Raw genomic sequence first — 20,618 nt, 5'->3', positions numbered from 1 at the left:
TGTAGACGCGACGGGCGCTATTTCGAAGTTGGTGCCACTACTTCGAAGTAGCGTGCACGTGTAGACGCAGCTGTATTGTTCTTATTTCGGGGCTGAGGATTGAGGGGTGGGAAAAAGTAAGGGGAGCCTGCCACCAGGTGGGGAGAATGTATGCCTTTTGCTGTGTGGAGAAGTTCTGGGAGTGGACTGTGAGGCTCTTGTTGCCCTTCTCCCTCGTATTCTGGGCCCCTGACAAGGGGAGGCCAGGGAACATGGTGAGGAGGCCAGGTAATTGTTCATTATGTGCAGGGGGGCCCTATGCAGTTCCAACAGGGACTGAAGGATGTCGGTATGTTCCCTGACAGCAGACAGGAACTCTGTTGAGTCCTGAACCCTACGTTGGAGCATGGTTTGCCACCATTGCTGTGTCCACTTTCTATCAGCAGTGGCTTGCACTTGCTTCTTCAGGGCTTCTTGCAGCATGAGGTTTTGCTTTGTGCTTTTTTTGAAGTGCATCAGACCAAGCCTGTCCATGGGCAGGGATGGACACCAGTCACCCTCCCAATTGCACTGCGAGTTGAAGACATTCAAAGTCAAAATTTAGATATAATTTTTAAATCTGAAATAACACACAGAGCCATACAGCGAATTGATGTCTGTCACAATAACAGCCTCTTGTTTTACAAGGCTACTTTCATCCTCTTAAGACAGAGAATGAATCCATCTCTGCAGAACAAAAGCTACATCTTCTCCAGAACACTTCCACATTGCAAACTTAGTAAGATCCTGGCAGGTAAGGGCATGGGAGGAGGCACAGCACTGCAGACAGTAACCCACTGAAACCCTGCATTGGACATGCCTGTATCTGGAAGCAAGGTGAAGGGCAGGGGATAAGCCTGCCAGCCACGTGGTGGGTTGGAGGGGGCAGTCCTGTAAAATGTAAAGCACAGAAATAAAAACTCTCGGCACCTCCTCCTAAATCCTGTGTAGGGGAAAATTCAGTGGGCAGGGTGCAGACATCCCAGCAGCTGCATGGCTAGGGCAGAGATCCAGAGAGCCTGCCAGCCACATGGGGAAGGCAGTCCTGGGAAATTTAAATGAGCAGGGAGCAGTGTGATAATGTTAAGGAACAAGCTTATGTGAAACTTCCCGTGCTTCTTCTAAGGATAAAAGAAAGTGAAAAAGAAAATACGCTCATAGGGCTGGGAAGTTTGCAAGAATGCTGTGTGGTGCCATGATTGCAGATTATTTACTGGTGGCTTGGCATGGCAAGGTGTGCTATCATGGAAGCTGGAATAAGTCAGGCCTCCCCAAAAACCTTGTGAGTTTAAAAAAAAAAAAAGACCACCTGTCTGAGACCTTTGTGGATTTTTCCAAAAAGGATAAGTGCTCCATTCCCAGAAACACTAACAACCTGTTCTATGGGCCCTGGGCTGCAGATGCATAGATGCACCATGCACCCCACTCTAGCTACAACCACTTGTAGCAGTTTAAAAATATACTCACCAGATCATCTCTACATTCCCAAAGACATCTTCAGGTGCTATGGTTTGCTATGGCATATCCACAGTGGGACATTTCAGTAAATTTAAAATGTAGACTGTGATCAGTAGATATTTCTGGCAGCCAATCCTATGAACAGCAGTTTAAAATTATGTTAGATTGTGTGGCCTCTGTGCCTCTATGAAGAAGCCTCATCCACCACCTTCAGGAACCACACAGGGAGCTCAAAGAACATTTACTTGCAGCTAAAAAACCCACGTAAGTGCTATATCTAGCCAAAGTGACAAGCCACCCCAACCATTCAGTAAGTGATAAGGTTTGGTTTTGAACCCAAAAACTGAGAACAGACAATCCTTCAGCCAAACTTGACCACCAATTCCTAGTCTTTTCAAATGACTGAACAAATATACCCAGTGGCTTTCAAACACCTAGAATCCCTCAACAGTCATATTTCTCTCCTCAAACCATTTATTGACAACTCCTTTCCCAACTGGAGAGGCCCATCTCCACTCCCAGTAATTGCCCACAGGCAAGAAGGAGTTGACCACCAGCTCCTCTACTCGCAATACACGGAGGACTCATCAGTATCTGAGACACTGAAAGGGGTATGGGCTAGAAGAGAGTGGTCCTGGGAATCAGAAGAAAATGTTCATGCTCCAGATCTCCTTCAGGATTTGCAGCAAAGGTAGTCCAACAAGCCAGGGCTGAGGGTTCCTGACAGGAGTCCTAGAACAGTAGGTGCTGCCAGGAACTCAGCTGTCCCTGGGCTTGGGTGAACTTGGCAGAATCCAGTAAAACCTCACACATTGACTGCATTCCCTGAGAATTCAGAAGGGCCCACAGATCAACAACAGCACTGAGAATGCTCAATGGATGCCAGCTGGGCCTGGAATTGTCCCAGACCCACTTCCTGCCCAGTCCTTTCTCCACCCCCTTTGCTTGCTCCACTCCTGCCCAAGTTTCTGCCTACCTCTGAACTCCTGATTCCTAACTTCCAGTTAGGATCACTGTTCTTTCTCCTGACCATAACTCCACTTCTGCCCTTTGGTTCTATTCTGGTTCCTGCATTTTCATGACTCTGACCTCTGGCTTTGCCTCCAGCCCATACTGCCAGTTCTGCCCTCTGATTCTTCTACCAGCAGGCAAGACTCCTGTGCCAACCACTAGGTTGCACCACCAACACTTCAGCAAGTGATGGGTTTCAATAATGCAATGACATCTATGTAGAAGGGCCTCTGCAGCCATGCAAACCTCAGTGCATGATCTGGATCTTAGACTAAGCTCTTTGAGGAAGGAATCATAATTTCCTCCATAAGTACACACTGCCTGGTACTTACTGAACAATACCTGAATGCAAACAAACAATAATTCTCCTCTTCTGCAATCAAATGCCACCTAACAAGTGTGTTGAATAGTAACAGAGAGGAAGCCGTGCTAGTCTATACACGATCAAAACAAAAAGCAGTCAAGTAGCACTTTAAAAAGACTAGCAAAATAGTTTATTAGGTGAGCTTTCGTGGGACAGACCCACTTCTTCAGACCATAGCCAGACAAGAACAGACTCAATATTTAAGGCACAGAGAACCAAAAACAGTAAGCAAGGAGGACAAACCAGATCCACAAACCAGTTAGTCAACACTTTAATGGAATGGGGCATTCTATTAATGACCTACAGGTATGTGTGTTCCTGAAAAAGAATTTTCGCACCGTTCTTCAAAGGGAAGCAGCTGAGCTGGCTTTTATATTCAAATTCAGCACATTAACACATGGTTTAAATCAGGACGGGAACTTTCTGAGTCACTGTAGGGGCTCGTCTGCACACTTGGCTTAATCTAATTCTTGACCTCCCCCTCCACCCTCCACTCTCTGATTTGCTCACCTTGATTATCTTTTTCTGATTTGTCCTCCTTGCTTACTGTTTTTTGGTTCTCTGTGCCTTAAATATTGAGTCTGGTCTGGTCTGGCTGTGGTCTGAAGAAGTGGGTCTGTCCCACAAAAGCTCACCTAATAAAATATTTTGCTAGTCTTTAAAAAGTGTTGCTTGACTGCTTTTTGTTCTAACAAATGTGGATGACTTTGGCATCCAAGCTTAAATACACAATCCACTGCTGCATGCTGATTATGATTTCTGAAATGTGGGACCAGGCAGATTCCTTTGCAGGAGATAATAAAAGGACAAGGATTTTAAAAAGGTATTATGCCTCTCTTGCAAAATTTTAAAACTGAATCACTTGGGCCTATACAAATCATAGAATACCAGAACTGGAAGGAACCTCCAGAGGTCATTGAATCCAGTCCCCTGCACTCATGGCAGGACCAAGCCCTATTTAGACCATCCCTGACAGGTGTCTGTCTAACCTACTCTTACAAATCTCCTATGATGGAGATTCCATGACCTCCCTGGGCAATTTATTCCATTGTTTAACCACTCTGATAGTTAGAACCTTGAATCTTCTTCCATGAATTCCAAGTCTGACAATATCTATGACTAAGCCATCTGCTGACCACATTTTTGGACCCAGAATTAAAAATGGTGGCAACTGAACTCCTCACAGGTTTACATCTCCTCTGGTGAAATGCTATCTGTAAAATGCTGTCAGCAGTAATGCTGTCTACTCCTTTCTTCTGTTTGATTTTGGGATCTGAAGAGAACTCATAGAAGGGAAAAAGGGTCGCACCAAATAAAGGGGGGCAATGTGACCTCCCCACATGATCCCTCCTTCCCCACCCCGGGGCCCACAATGTCTCCCCATCCCATGTTACTGCTAACGCTCTGTCCTCCCCTGTACCAGAGACAAATTTCTCAATTGCAGGGCTCTCCAGAACCACAGTGGCAAAAAGAGCAATCAGTAGGGCCATCAGGTGGTTCCAAACTGTCAGCTCCTCTTGTGCGGCTGTACACCCCCAGCCCAGTCCGCAGGTAGGGCTGTACAGGCCCCAAGAGACGCAGTTGCATGTAAAGGCTGAAGGGGACACGGACACTCCAGAGGAGCTGCTGGTGTTCTGCTCCTTTCACCGCTGTGATTCCCTGCTGAATGTGCCCCCCAGGTTTCTGAGGAGGGACATGTGGCTCTTTTTGCTGCTACTACACATTGCCTTTCTTCAGTCATTTGACCTCAGAGTTATACAATAGTTTCAAGATTAAAAGATGCATCATTGAGCTATATACTAAAGACCATAATATCCCAATCAGGCACAAACTTAAAGAGAAGAGATAGGCTTTCCAATACGTCCTGAAGCTAAAATATGACAAACTAATAATATACTATATAGAGAATATAGCAGAATATTAAGAAATCACTTTTATGCCTTCATATCCAGTTTATTTAAGAGACTATATTCCAAATACAATATAATGTGGGCAGGATGCATGCTGTGATCATTGGCAAAATACATCCGATCCACCAGTGCCGGTGGATTCCATTATATGTCCTAAGGAAGTGTCCCACTATTGTGATGTTTTTTTAAATAAAGGAAAAAGAAGAGATCTGAGTACTAACATATTCCATGTTCTAAACGCCTTTCTCTCCACTACCACCAACTTCCATCCGCTTGCATGCCAAGGCCTAAATGGAGCCCTAAGACCAACAAGTTCTACATACCTCTTTAATTTGGAAGAAAGTTTGTATTTCCAATGGTGGAATTCTCCAGACTCTTTCAGACCAAACACTGGTATAAATGAATGAGTGAAATGCAAGGTCTCAAGAGAGCAGTCCGCAAAAATACTCACCTACCTGACAAAATTTGAAAAAAAAAAATGGAGAGAAATCTGTCCTTATTTACATCCAAAAAACTCACTGACATTGTACGCCACACTTGATTCCAATGAGCACTTCAATTTATTTGAATAATTGATAAGCTAATAGAAAACAGTTGATGTAATTGACGGAGTAACACTGTTACTCTCTTGTACCTCATAAAACTCCTTCCCTGCCATCACTTTCTTCCTTACTCTCTACCTACAGAATATCAGACAAGTAGCTGTGTTAGTCTGTACCTTCAAAAACAAGTCCTATGGCACCTTACAGACTAACAGATATTTTGGAGCATAAGCTTTCGTGGGCAAAGACCTACTTTGTTTGACGAAGCAGGTCTTTGCCCATGAAAGCTTTTGTTTCAAAATATCTCCCTGCAGAGTCTATCATATAATTTTTGCTTTTTTAAAACTTTCAAACATAATACCAAAATAAGAACTTAATATAAGGATAGGCACCATACAAAAGGGGTAACAAAACTATTCCTTCCCCCTAAGAATAAAATAAAGAGATACTACATCACATTATTTTTACTAATAATGTGGTTGAGCAATGAAGGGGGAAAGGGTCAGATTTTTAGGGGCACTTTATACTTATTTATCTACTCCTGGAAACAGCTTCTGTACCTACCAAAGGAAAAATTCCTGACAATATACAGTACATCAAAGAATAGCAACAGTCGATGGAAATTGATAACTTTGGGATAGACTTTTAGCAGCTTGACTAGCTCTGGAAAAAAATAGATCTAGCAAGTGGAATAAAAACAAATCGCATTAAACTCTTTTACATGCAGAATTAGGACTTCTACAAATGTTGGGAACAAGACCCATTTTTGAGTTATGGACAGCAAAAAAAATGTTAAAAAGTGCAAAAATAAGATAATGATATTTTATTAAACTCTTTATTAAATTTCCACTATAAATGTTCATTTTTACATTTGAATCTTTTAAAATTGCATGTAATTGTGAAATGAAAATAGCTAACTTAGGTACAGTTTTTGTATATGTATTTCCACACATCTGCCTACCACTATTGCACAAAAATGAGCATAATGATGAATAGAAATTGACTATGTAATATACTGGTAATAAAGTAATACAAGAACTGCCATAGAGATCTAAATTTAAGCTAAATGATTTGAAGAAAGATGCTGAAGAAATATTATCCCATTTTGCAGATGACATTGGGAGGCCCAGGGGGAATATAAATTATATAAAGAAAGGTGGATATAATTTACCAACATGCCAGTAGCAAATCAGTTGGGCCCAATTCAACAAGGCTCTTGAGTATGTCTAAGTGCAAGGAGTTTCAACAGAAAGTAAGCAAATGCTTAAACTCAAGCAAGTACATACAATATTTACTGAGTAGGCAATGACTTAAGTATGCACTTAAGATTTTTCATAGAATCATAGCATCATTAAGTCAAGGCCTTAATTAAGCACAAAATAAGCTAAAGGATGAAAAAGAAATATATGTCAAAGCAAAAAAAATTAGTCATATATTTATTGATTCCAGACACAGAGCCATATTCAAAGGTTATTTTTAAATTATGTATTCTGGTGCATGTGTGTAGTATCAGGACCATAGTTTCTGAGCAGATTATAACATAGCTCAGCGGGTTGCACGTTGGCCTGCTAAACCCAGGATTGTGAGCACAAGCCTTGAGAAGGCCATTTAGGGATCAGTGGCAAACAGCCCAATATGCTGGTTAGGGCTGAGATCACACCTTCAGTGGCAGGGATAGCTTGGTGGTTTACACATGGGCCTGCTAAACCCAGGGTTGTGAGCTCAATCCTTAAGAGGGGCATTTAGGGATCTAAGACAAATAAAAAAGAAACAGGGGGGGAAGGTAGAGGAGTGATGATGCTTGACCTTGCCAAGAGGGCAGGGGGCTTAACTCAATGACCTCCTGAGGTCTCTTCCAGCTCTATGAGATGTGTACTGTACCTCCATACATTGTTATTATTGACTACGTGTCACTATACTGGCATAACTTACTCAGAAAAGCCAGAACAAACTGTAAGGCTGTGGCCACAGTTGCCCAAAATTTCAAAATGGCCACGCTAATGGCCAAATCAGAGAATACTAATGAGACACTGACATGAATGTTCAGCACCTCACTAGCATGCTGCCAGCCAAAGCACTTCAAAAGTGCTGCTTTTCATTTGTGCACGGCTCGGCTACACAGGGGTCCTTTTCAAAAGGACCCTGCACATTTTGAAATTCACTTATCAGGTGATAGGAATAAGGGGATTTTGATGTTTGCGGGGTCCTTTCAAAAAGGACCCCCATGTAGCCAAGCCACGCGTGATCGAAACCAGCAGCATGCTAATGAGGCACTGAATATTCATTTCAGCACCTCATTAGTATTCTCCAATTTGGCTATTAGCATGGCCATTTCGAAGTTTTGGCCAAGTATGGCCACAGCCTAAGTATGAACTGTAAATTAGAATATGGGGAAAGCACACTTTCTTCCACCTTTTCTTCTTGATTCTCATGCAACATCACACGCGTCCATCCCCCTGGCGTGTGGGTTTTACTACTCATCTCTGAATTTCTGAAATTTTAGCCCACTGTATTTATATTTTAGAAAACTACTTTTATCACTTGCTCTTAATATTTGCCACATATTTCAAATCCCCTTTATAGTGTACATCAGTGATGCATCTGAAAATTCAATCTATTTCTTTAAAGAATATTTTACATTACGAATGGTGACCCACAGTGTGCTTGCATTTTAAAGCAACATTAAGATTTAAACAATGAACAGTTTATAAACAAAATCTGAAGAAATCACATAGTGCAATTCTATGAATTTATTTTCTTTATGTATTATATACTTGATAAAAGAATAATTAAAATGATTGTCTGTGTATGTGTTGTGTATAACACAAAAATGTTTCAGATGTGAAACAGAGCCTGCATACAGAAAAGCAATTAGTACCTTTCCCTAATAATAAGCTCTGAATTAGTGAACCAAAAATTAAAAAACAAGCTGTATGAATCAGAAATATTGTATAAGATACCTTTACAAAAAGGTGTAATTTTCTCAGAATTATTATGATATAAACTAATAGTTTACCCAAGATTGTTTTAATATACTTTGTTCTGCATTCATTTTAATAGAACTAGTTCTTAGAATACAACTTATTCATCTATTGTTCCCTACTATGATATGAAGAGATACTACAAAATTCTTCGTTAATTTAAAATTAGCATACCAAATTTCAACCTCAAGAACTGACTTACAAGGAGCAGCCGTTGTTTGCACTCAGGCTGAATTCAATGAGTCGGCGTGCAATTTAAAGTTCAATAAAAACATTGAGATTAAAACCAGAGTTAATAAATTTTGTTTCATGATGCAACTGAAGTGGGCCTAACAAAAGGCATATTTAGTGAGCTGACTCATTATCTTGCACCTTGTGTACTCATTCACACCAATGCAACGTGATTGTAAAGCATTATAATTTTGATACTTTTAGCATTTTATATCCCTTCTGAACACACATATGGGCCAGATCTGAATCTTCCCACTGACTTCAGTGGCCTTTGGATAGGGTTGTTGGAATGCCCAATCAAAAAGGGACCCAGTGCTGACTTATTAAAAACGGGGGTTTGGGGACAAGGCAAGCACAGGGGCAAGGCCACATGTTGCCCCCATCCCAAGTGCTGGCTCTGTAGCCCCCACTGGTTGGGAGCTGCAGCCAACAGGAGCTGTGAGGGCAGTGCCTGCGGGTGCCAAGGGCGACATGCAGAACCTCTTTACACCTACGGACTGCGAGGACCTAGCGTCCACTTCCTGGGAGCCACAGTAAGCACTATCAGGACCCTGCACCCTGAGCCCCCTTCCATATCCCAACCCCTGACTCAGCCCAGAGTCTTCCTGCACTTCACACTCACCCACACTTTCCAATCCTCTGCCCCCGCCCAGAGACCCTCCAGCATCTCAATCCCCTCATCCCCAAATGCACCCTAAATCTCACCGGCCCCCAGCTCTGCCCAGCCCAGCCCAGTCCAGAGAAAGTGACTGAGGGTGGAGGAGACCGAGCAACAGAGGAAGCAGGGGGATAGAGTTAGCAGGGGATGGAGCCTCAGAAGGGATGGAGCACAGGTGGAGAGTTGAGGAAGGGGCAGGGTGGGCCTGAGGTTTTTGGTATTGTATAATTAGAACATTGGCAATGCTATCTGTGGATCGCTCTGAAACTTCCACTGTGACACCTATGTCCTGATTTTCGAAGGCTTAAGTACATAATTTACTGAGTTCTGTTTGGTGACAAGTACCAGAGAGAGTGCTGTGTTAGTCTGTATCTGCAAAAAACACGCATCTGATAAAGTGGGTCTTTGCCCATGAAAGCTTATGCTCCAAAAAAACAGTTAGTCTATAAGATGCCACAGGACTTCTCATTGGTTTTGGGTTCTGTTGAAAATCTAGACGCTTATATTAGAGTTTGATAAAAACTGGGCCCTGATTAGGGTGCTTTGCAGTAATGAAAGTCAGGACAGAAATGATTACACAATATGCAAGGCAGTTAAGAATCAGAACCAATAGCACTATTTTTGTTCTAGATCTAATGCTTACACATCTCCTGAGCACTTGCAACCTCCCATCATGATAAACACAAGATAATTGTCCAAAAGTCATGGGATCTTCGTAACACCTGAGAATGGTCATACAAAACTGACACTTAAGATCTCAGAGGGATAGTCGTGTTAGTCTGCATCTTCAGAAAACAAAGCAAGCAGTCCTGTAGCACCCTAAAGACTAACAATTTTATTTGTTAGATAATGAGCTTTTGTGGGTGAGACCCACTTCTTCAGATTTAGGTTCTCCTCCAGAATCTGAAGAAGTGGGTCTTTACCACAAAAGCTCATTATCTAATAAATAAAATTATCTGTCTTTAAGGTATTGCAGGACTGCTTGCTTTGTTTTGACACAAGGGTGAATTCAAAAACCATTTATGGTAATTGATAAAGGTCACATTGTTTCTAACTCAAAACAGAAAAAGCAAAGCCATCTGAAAGCCAACTTCAAGGACCCTTCTCTGATTTGGATTTTTTCATTCATGGATTAAACTTCTCCCCTCCTTTGGCAGTCTAAAACAAAACAACACAAGCACCCGAGGCAAGAAGTATAACCTGCTCTTCTGAGTCCTTGATGCTGCTCTACAGTGACATCTATAGCAAGAACATGAGCAAAGCAGCACAAAATTTGACCTCCCCTAGCTGTCTTTTGAGAGACTAAAGCTGTCACCTACATAGCATGACCAATCCTTGTCTATTTAATCCTTAGAACCCACACAATAGGCAGTCACACCTAGTTCTTTCACCACCGTGCAGGATAATCCACATTTGTCAACATTTAGACACTTGAGTCTAAACATTGACTTCAACAAAGCATGGCTACCTCTCTGCTACTACTGACTTCAAGGTAAGACCTGGAATATACGGTGTCAGCCGCAAAAACAAGAAGTTTTTGTTAGGTATTTTTGGGAAGTAAAAACACTACTTAAGAGTTTCCAAAATAAATTTGTTCTTTCAAGCCTTTTTCCTCATAATTTTATCATTAACTTTTTAAATCTGAAAACTGGCATTTTTAAATACAATGTAGAGAGATTGTGGAAAAATACAAATATGACTAAATTACATCGTTTACACATGTAGATTACCATATGTGGGACTCAAAACACACAGTTTATGTTAAAAAGTAGAGAAAAGATTAGAACTGCATTGGAGGGTTACTAAATTAATTATAGTTAAGACCATTGAGACAAAAACGCTCATATAAAACTAAAATTTGAGACTGAATTATATGATTATTCTAAATTAAGAGTTTAATTCCATCTTTAACCATGTGCTGTTATACCTTTTTCATAGCCACCTGGTTTAAGTCTTCAATTTCCTCACTTTTTAGAATGTATTCTAAAATTAGCTTTTGTTCTGAAGTTGTAAAATACTACATAAGGATACAAAACCAAGGAGATATACTGAGTGCCTCTTAAATACTGTACATTGACTGTGAGTTATAAATGTACTCATGCAAGTCTCCTGTGTAAAGAAATTATTACAATTACCATTACTGGCTTACACAGGCACTTTATAGGCAAAACCAAAAGCGTACATGCTATTTACCAAGCGCTGAGACATGCATGTGGTAGGGAAGTCAGCAAGGTGATAAACATAATCCATTAAATCAGAGAAGTAAATGGATGAATTTAGTTTTGCATGAATAGATAATTTACTTTGATCTGAGTGTTAACTCTTCAGTTTGGGCAGAAAAATAAAAGATTCATCATCATGATGCATGATCCTCCAACAAAACTCAATTCCTCCATCTTCAAGGCAAGATGTGAGCACAGAGGTTTGACCTAACACATTCATTTTCAGTTTTTATAGACAAAGCCCCTTCCTGGGGTCACATTGAGTGACAAAGCTCAATCACCCCTCAAGTCCAGCCTGTGTCTCAGTCATATTGGCTGCTCAATCAATGAAAGATATTGGTGACCTCCAAATGGCACCTGGCAACTCTTTTAGGGCACATATATCAAAGAAAGTGACTATAGTTTACTCAGGAACAAATACAGTGCTAGCTCAATGAGGGTGCTAATTAGGAATATTTGCCCCCCCACATGCGCCCGCACACACACACAGACACAAAAAGTGAATGGCGGTGGGGGGGGAAACTCTTGAGCTGCTCCAAACCCTATGTGATTGCTTAGAGTCTTCATGCCTCCTGTCTGCTCTGTTCAGCAGAGGTCTGATCCAAAGGTCATTTGAGTCAGTGGAAAGATTTCCACCAGTACCACTAAACTCTCGATCAGGACCTAATGAATGTTCAGAATCAGAATTTCCATTGAAAAGCATCTGTTTTTCCTAAAGAGATGGGAACCAGAAAGCCCAAGCACTTTTTCCAACACTTATGTAACCCACAGAAGTTGTATTCAAATACAGCTAAGCTAAAATTCATTTATGTAGGCTACTATATTTTTAACAATAGAACAAAGTGGAAGGGAGCCCTTGAGCATGAGTTTGTCTTTATAATTTACATCAGAAATGGCACACAAACTCCACAAGTAATTGGTACTAACTGTGACATAAAAAAAATAAGCAAACAGCTAAGACTGAAAACACCTGCAGGCCCTACTAAACTGTCAGGATAGGTCTACAATATTTTGATGTTCTTGAAGTCCTAATTAAATCAATGAAATAACTTCCTGTTAAGTATTTAAATCTCTATGGCAGGGAACTAGCCAGCAGGTTCTATCTTTACATAGAGAGAACATACAACCACTGACCCCATTTTCAATGTTATTAAAGTTGAAAGTTTGAAATAAAGGTACTTGCTAATTTTGTGCATAGTGATGTGAGATTTCATCCCCGTTTAACACAGAAGGTACAGTTCTGTGGTTAACATTTAAAAATAGTGACATTCGAAAAGAAACCTCTGCAAGACGACAGTGCAATTTCCCAAAAGGTACAAGGAGTTGTTTAGCAGCATTGAACAGGAGCATTATACTAGGAGGAACAAATATGTTGCATGAAAATGTGAGAGCACGGTGGGGCATTCAACTTTCTCAACAAGCCATGCAATTGTGTGCAGGACCTACAGGGAACACGAGAGATAGCGAGTTTGCAAATTCCCAGCCCTAGCGTGTGAAGCGTCCCAGGGATGAGCCGCAGCAATTCCTAGCCACGCGAAGCTCAGGGCGGTGGACAGCCTGACACCCGATTATCAGCTGACAGACAAGAGAGGACTAGAGCGAGGGGAAAGGGGCTGCACGTGGCTGGGGAAAGCGGGGAGCAGTCAGAGGGGGAAGCAGAACACGCGGGGGTGGGAGCAGGGGGAACCCGAGACCAGAGTCTCCTTATTCACATTTCCGCCAACCTTCCCCCTCACGCACACTCAGACACCCCGCCGGGGCGCGGAGCGCTCCGCGGACCAAGCGATTCCCTCAGCGGGCTCCCCGGCCAGCCCCAAGCCCCTGCCCCTGCCCCTGCCCCTGCTCCCTCCCAGCGGCGGCGGGCAGCCGGCACTTACCGTGGTACTCCTGCCCAGGGACGTAGAAGGTGGGGTTCCCGGCCAGCTGCAGGGAGATGAGCACCTCGCCCTGCTCGCCGTCCCCGGCCAGCTCCCCGTGGTGAGTGCAGAGGAAGAAGAAGGGCGAGAAGCGGGGGTAGTAACCCGCCGCCCCCTGGCGCCCAGGAAGCAGCAGCCCCAGCAGCGCTGCCAGCACAGTCCACCCGCTACAGGAACGCGGCGGCTGCCTCAGCTCCATGCTGCTGCTGCTGCCGCCGCCGCCGCCACCAGCCCCACACGCGCCGGCTCGGGCGGGGAGCAGCCGGGCCAGACCCAGCCGGCGAAAGGGAGGGAAGAAAGTTTGCGAGGCGGGCGCCGGGGAAGTTTGGCAGCTGGGGAGGAGCCGCCGGGCAGCTGCGCGGCCTCCCAGTCCGACCAGGGGTGGGGAGCGGCGCCGCTCTGCCCCTGGCCGCGGCTCGCGCCACACCTTCGCGCGCGCGCGAGGGCCACCTGAGGGGAGCCGGCGAGCGCCCGCCTCGGCTGCCCCGCGGGGTGTCAGGGAGCGGAGCGGGGGAGGCGAGGCGCAGAACGCAGGGGCTGGAAATAATTTATCTCCCCGGGTGGCTGGCAGGGAGGGGGGACCGAGGGGGAGCGCCCTCCCCCTTCTGCTCTCGCTGCTGCAGAGGCAGAGGGGGCGGGGGGCTGGGTGGGAGTTAAGCAGAGCCCGGGTGCTCTGGCTTTGTCTGTATTGGCTGCGCCCTGCTCTCCCCCCCGCCTCCCCGGTCTTGTGAGGTTTGCTAAAATTAACCGCCGAGCCTGGGTCCGGCTGGGCAGCTGCTGCCGGGGAGGTTTTATTTACAATAAAAATCCCGGGGTTGGCTCCTGCGGAGTCACCGGCCGGAAAAGGGATTTGTGCTCTGCGGGGAAGAGCCGGGTCCTGAGAGCAGAGCCTTTGTGGCGGGGATACGTTTTGTTTCCAGCGTGTGTTTCAGCCCTGACCTATGTAATGGGCAGGAAAGAGGGAGCCATGGCCAGAGGAGTGAGCGCAACAGGGGCTGCAGGGAGGGAGGAATAATGCACAGGACCATCGGTTTGTCATAGAAGGACCCCAGTGTCAGGAGATGGGAGCAGACCTGCCAGGTTTTAATGCATCTGCCCACCCCTCACTTGGATGCCAACCAATGCCCAGCTACAGCCACTGTGCACATTAGTGACATGATGTAACTGGAAAGGCTAGCCTATCTGCCTGCATTTTTTAAGTGCAAATATGGGACAGTCCAGAGAGTCCCTGCTGGATTCATTTCACTGCCAGAGAGAAACATTCCCCCTTCAAGGAACAAGTAGAATGGGGCATCTTTTCCTCCTCTCATACAGTCTGCTTCTTTGGCCCATCTCCATGCATCTGATGTAGATTCTCCATACTAGACCCAAGGGAGGTCATCACCATCTGCTCTACCTGGCTGCGCTGCCAGTGCTACACCAAACAGAAACAAACCTGGTACTAGCAAAATTTCATTACAATTTTTCATTTTATTCACTCCTGTTGACTAGCAGAGGGAACTTTTACTATTGTTTTTGACAAGCTGGATCAGACCACAAAAACACTCACTTCCACAGAGATTCCTCATAAACAGAGAGTAAAATTGGTGGCCTTTGATGAAAAAGAGAAGACCATCTGCAACCCCGTTACAACTGGCCTAATATTCTGTGCCACTGCCTTGGAAACTGGGCCTTTTGATCTTTTCAGATGGGATGCAGGCTGGCTCTGCATCTTCCCTTTAATATCTATGGATTTATTTTACATTTGTGAGTCTCCATGAATTTCATTGCTCATGAAAGAGCATCTTTTGGTACAGCCAAGCACAGTGGAGGCCAATGCTCTGCAAACTCTCTCATCAACCTCTGCCAATAAAATACATTCAGTCTTGGTATGGTGTACTCAATTTTTCCTAGGAAGAGGTAGAGGTAGCCAGTAATGCCAAACTGTCATTTTAGGCAAAGTGATATTATGAAGTGAACATGAAATGATTTTATGAAGTGAACACCTTCCCTGCTAACATATTCACACAGCTCTTCACCACCATGGTTGTGGCTGTACAGTTTTGTGCAAGATTGGATTTAAGAATGGGAGATTCAGTAAGTTCATTTTGGGATGTTGCCAAACATAACTGACTTTACGTATTAAAAAAGAGGCAGGTGGAGAGAAGAGGGAATCATTGGGCAATCACTTGTCTCCTCTGCTGCAGGAAAAGTGGAGCCCCACTGCTTCTGCTGGGATGTTAGTGAAATTGCCAATACTGTTTCTTTTTCCCCACGGGACAGTTTTCCAGATAAACTCGGGTAGCTAATCTGCCACAGTGATTTAGGGCCTGATCTAATTCCCACTGATGTCAATGGGAGTATTTCCACTGATTTTACTGGGAGTTGGATAGGACCCACTGACAAATTTGGGGTAATTTTCTCTGTTTCCATTCACTTAGAAACCACAGTAGATAGTAATAGTCCAAGTTCTCAAAACAGTCCATCCTATCATTTTTTCTTACTGAATTTACAGAGATAGATAACCCTTACTATGTAAGTGAAATAAGATGAAGGAATGCAAGCAAATTATATGCACTGAGCTAGAAACAGGATGTCTCTCCCTGCTTATTTCATTCCTCCATTTATCCTTTTTTCTCTTCAACCCATCCTACCCAGGTCCATCTCAGAGCTCCTCCTTTATTTCTTATTCCTCTTTCTTGTCTTCTCATCTCTACTTTCTTTGAGTTTCTCCTTCCTCTCTCTTTTACACAAATTTCCTCTGCTTTGTCCCTTCCAATAATGAGGCCTATCAAATTTCCTGATTTTGGTTGCTCTCTCTTTCTCTCATTATGTTACTGAATGAGAGTTTGAGTCTCCCAGGGAGCCAAGAAGACTCTACCTACAAACACTAGCGTATGGGTCTCAGCTAGGCTAATCAAGTATATGGCTGGAGTAACTAGCTGAGATTCCAGCAGCAGAATGGGCATAAAGCATTTTACCTGTTAGACCTCAGAGACTGTGAGTGCCTCACTGATGTCTTTCCATTCAGTGGGAGCTACAGCTGTGAGTTTAGGAGGAGCAGCAACAATGGACTCAATCACCCTTCACCCTACCAAACTGGAACCACTGTGTTTCATGCAGAAAAGGGAGAGTGTTGAATTGTTCTTATGTGACATTAGCAGCCAGGGCAGTGAATCCTGGATTGGTGTAGACAGTTACAATCCCATGGTATATTTTGTAAGAGCATGAGTTTGCCCCAATGTCTTTGACTAATATCTCCCCTTAAACCCTCTGCTATTTATTAATTGTAGAAAGAATATCTATTCCATTTTATATAGGAAACTTAACTATAGAGCCACCTGTGCATCTCAAAATGAAAACAAAAGCTTTAATAAATAATTTACATTTTATAGAGCCTTTGATCAAAGTAGTCCCTGACCTAATAAAGCCACACAAAACCGCAGCATCATTGCAATATAGGGTAAAGGATGACTAGGATAATTTTCACCCACCACAGTAGTAGAATCAGTAGAAAGACCACAGAAGTTGTTGAAGAAGAATATTATATACAGTGAAAACACAGAGAGAATTTAGATAGTTGAGGTGTACTTGTAAGGAACAACTCAGCCCAACCATGTCTAATAAGGGGCAATCATAACATGTCATGCTTGCAGTCCGTACTGACTTGTGAAAGCTGAGTCGAACAGCATGTAAACTGCAGCTTCCTTATTAATTTGGCTATGGTATGTGATTTTGGAAAGTGCAGCATAGGCTGTATGTGTTGAGCATTACCAGTCTAAAAATAGCCACCGTTAAAAAGTTGCATACAGATAAATGGGTTCATGGAACACTAGAAGAGAATTTTCTTGCCATTTTGATTCTTTACAGATAGCATGAAGACAAAGAAACTGACTAAACTTTTATATATGCAGATCAAAATTGCAGTACTATTCACATAATAGTATCTGAGTGCCTTGCAGCAGTGCATTAAACATGGCTAACACATCTGTCTTGTGTTGTTTGGCAGTAGTGATGTCAAAGATCCATTCATCCATTCTACAGCACTCAAAGTCTTTAAGGAGAAGCAAAAACAAGAAAGAAAGTTAAAACACTGTCTACTTCAACACAGCTGATGAGGATTTTAAGATGAAGACCCAGCATGAAAAGTTAAAAGTGAACTATGTTCTCTTCATTGGATATTTCTATTCAAAACTCAGCAAATGAACTACATTTCCTATGCATTTATTCCATCTGTGATCACTGAAGAAGTGTATATGCTGCATCTGCATTTCTTACTTCTTTAATGGTTTCATTGAAGATAAATCACGGATGGATAAGAAAGACTGGTGTGTTTGATACAGATAAATGGTTTCATGCAGAACCATCTTTGTACCTGATGCAATAGCAAAACTGCTCATGAACATTTCATCCTTGAAAAAATATTACCACATTATTAGAGGCAGTTTTACCCCTGGGCTTAACATAAGCTATAGCTCAGGCATGTTATTAAGTTCAGACTCTAGGGATGGTCTTTAACTGCACACCAGTCAGTGGTCTAGATATTGGGATACAAGGTATTCAGCAAATAACTCCTTTGTAACTGCAGAACACAGTCAAATTGAGTCACCCAGAATATATTTTCCATCCCACCCATTCTTGCCAGAACAATGGACCTAAGAAAATATGAAAAAGGGACATTTCCCACACTACAGAATACAAATGAGGGACAATAAAACCAGTTCTATATTAGGTAGGCAAGTTTTTCTCCAGCTACCCCCTACTTACATTGTCAAAGCATGATCCCATTAATTGAGGTCAATGGGAATTCTGTTGCTGTCTTAAATGATCAATATTTGTCAATTTCTGCTGCAAAGTTCAGTAAAAACCGAGGCATATGCCTTAGGAGTGCTGTTTGTACACACAAGGAAGTTAGTAGCTAGACAAAGTTGCTTTCCCTTTCAAAACAAAGTATTTTGTGTATTAATTCTTCTTATTCTCTGGCCCTATTTGCGCAAGAACTACCTCAGTTACTTACCAGAATGGGCTGGGGCATCTTTGCCAGGCCAAATAGTCTTCTGGATGAATTCCTTTTTTGTGCACAGTACTTACCATAGTCATACAGCAATTCAATCTTTCCTTGCCAGTTACACGAACTTTGATCTTATGTGGGGCACAAGTTATTTCTAAACAAAGCCTTAAAAGTAAAATTGGGGGCAATTTCCATGCCTAAGTTATTACGAGATTTTATTTTTTCTGTGGTGGGAACAATGGGAATTGTTTGTCTGCTTCGTTTTCCAGTGAAGTGGTATAACGTGTTTTGTTTTTTGGCAGCACTGGCTCTTGCCATTTCATCTGAAAATATAGCATTCACCATCATATGTTCCCCTTATCTCTCACTTATATTTCATTTCTATCAAATTATTTTAAATGAACCTTTCCTTATTGTTAACATTTATGAATTATTAATATAAAGGAAGATACTGAAAGAGTCTCCTGTTTAACAACAGCCCAGCATGACCTTCTAATGTGACAAACTCTGTTAATGTCACAAAATTGGCCAGTTTAGAGCCCACTGCCAGACCTTTGTCGCTGAGCTTGTAGCTATTTTGAAAAGATTTTAAAAATGCCTTCAAATCAGCAAAACAGTATCAGTATCACACCTCTGCATGATTTAATAATGTAAATGTTAGGCATTACAATTCTAATGAGCATGAAAAGTTTATGTTTTGTCATTTTGTTACGAATTCTGCTTGTTTCTACTATGTACTATTCAGTTTTCTAATTTGCTATAAACAACCTGTGCTTAGTCTGGAAATCAAACTACTTTGTGTGATTCTGAACTTCTTGAAAACTTTCTGACTGTTTGTCATATATGAAGATGAATCCTACCAAATGCACAGACACAACAATTCCTAAAAATGGAGTCTGAGTTTTTTGTGGATTTCCACATATTTTGTTTCATTCAGTACCTGGTCTACAATTTACAGAGCAGCATAAAAACCACACTTCTCTATTTCTGATCCAGTGCATCGATACTCCCTTAATATTGCATAAGGAGAGTATTTCGATAAATTTAAATTCACACTGGTAATGTAAAATCTCTTGATTAAAGTTTTATTTTGAAAATTTGATTTTGGTGTGATTTGAATAATCATGTTTTAAGGAAATATCTGCCTATACAAACATTGATGTCCAATCATGTTACTTCTTAACTGTGTATTTGTAACCTAGGATTTCTGGAGAAAAAAAAAAGAAAAACAAACAAACAAACAAAAAAAAAGAAAAAACAAAAGAATGTTAGATGTTTACATTTGTAATACCTGTCTGCTGAGGCTTCCAAGGCTTTTATTAACTTGCAAATATTTATCCTTGGTAGCCCTTATCTGAAGAATTTTTAAATGTCAGTGGCCACAAAAGAAACCCTTAGATCATTTTACAATCTGAATTATCTCTCCACTTCACTATTCCCACTAGAATAACCTCAGGGACCTAAGGTACACATGGCTAACAGCCTATGACAATTTTGACTGTTTACCTTTTTAAGGAAGGTAGAATTCAAATCCTGAGCAAGTCTGTAAAAGATGTTTCTTCTGTTCCATCTAATTATTGTCAAACCTGCAAAAATCAAATAGTTAATCAATATACTTAACTGCTGTTTCTAAGAATTTGTCTTAGCCTCAGTGTGTTTAAAGTATATCTAAAGTGCACAACGTATGATGAAGTTGATCACTGTAACCAAACATCAGTGAAACCATGCATGAGGATTCAACATTTTTTTCAGACATATAGACAACACCGGTTTTTGCAGGCAGCGCACATTATTATAAACACTTTCTTTTTATAGTGCTGGTTAGAAAATGCATACAAATGATAACTAAATTAAAAAAATATAATGAAAATTCATTAAAAGGACTAAAGTTATACAAAAAAGACCCTTGAGATTAAGTAAAAAGTCTAAGAGACTCACTGAAACAGGGAAGCCTGAGCACTTCTCAACTCAGAAGAGTGGGTGTTCCAAGGGTCAAGAGTCACAGCAGCAAAGATACAGGCTGTACACATTCTGTCTTGACAAACCACCACCCAGAACTAAAAACTCCACGCTCTCTGACCTATGGGGCTAGACGAGACATACATAAGATGTCAGAGGCTTACTAACTTATGTGAGAACTAGGGCCTTCAAATATTAAAATTAGACCTTCAACTCTATTTGCATAACAACAAACATCCAGTGTAGGGAGCAAAGCTGCAGGTAGGGAGTAACTCTTTGCCCATGCATACTAATTGAGCTGCTTAGAAAAGGGACTGTTTTTAATAAGTATTTGTAGAAAACCCAGAAAAGTGAGGCT

The 20,618-nt window shown here is 42.1% G+C and overlaps 1 protein-coding gene across 1 annotated transcript in view; it reads right to left on the bottom strand.

The window, feature by feature from the left end:
• Positions 1-13,596, bottom strand: part of RELN (reelin) — a 543,431-nt gene extending 529,835 nt beyond the window's left edge. The window contains exon 1 of the mRNA XM_075016845.1: positions 13,273-13,596. Coding sequence (XP_074872946.1) covers positions 13,273-13,510 — 238 coding nt within the window. The 5' untranslated portion in view covers positions 13,511-13,596. The remainder of the gene's footprint in view (positions 1-13,272) is intronic.
• Between the last annotated feature and the right edge of the window lie 7,022 nt (positions 13,597-20,618).

This window comes from Carettochelys insculpta, chromosome 1, assembly GCF_033958435.1.
Source record: "Carettochelys insculpta isolate YL-2023 chromosome 1, ASM3395843v1, whole genome shotgun sequence".
Lineage (NCBI taxonomy): Eukaryota > Metazoa > Chordata > Testudines > Carettochelyidae > Carettochelys > Carettochelys insculpta.
Note: the sequence above shows the minus strand (reverse complement) of the source record. Positions and strands in the feature narration are given on the sequence as shown.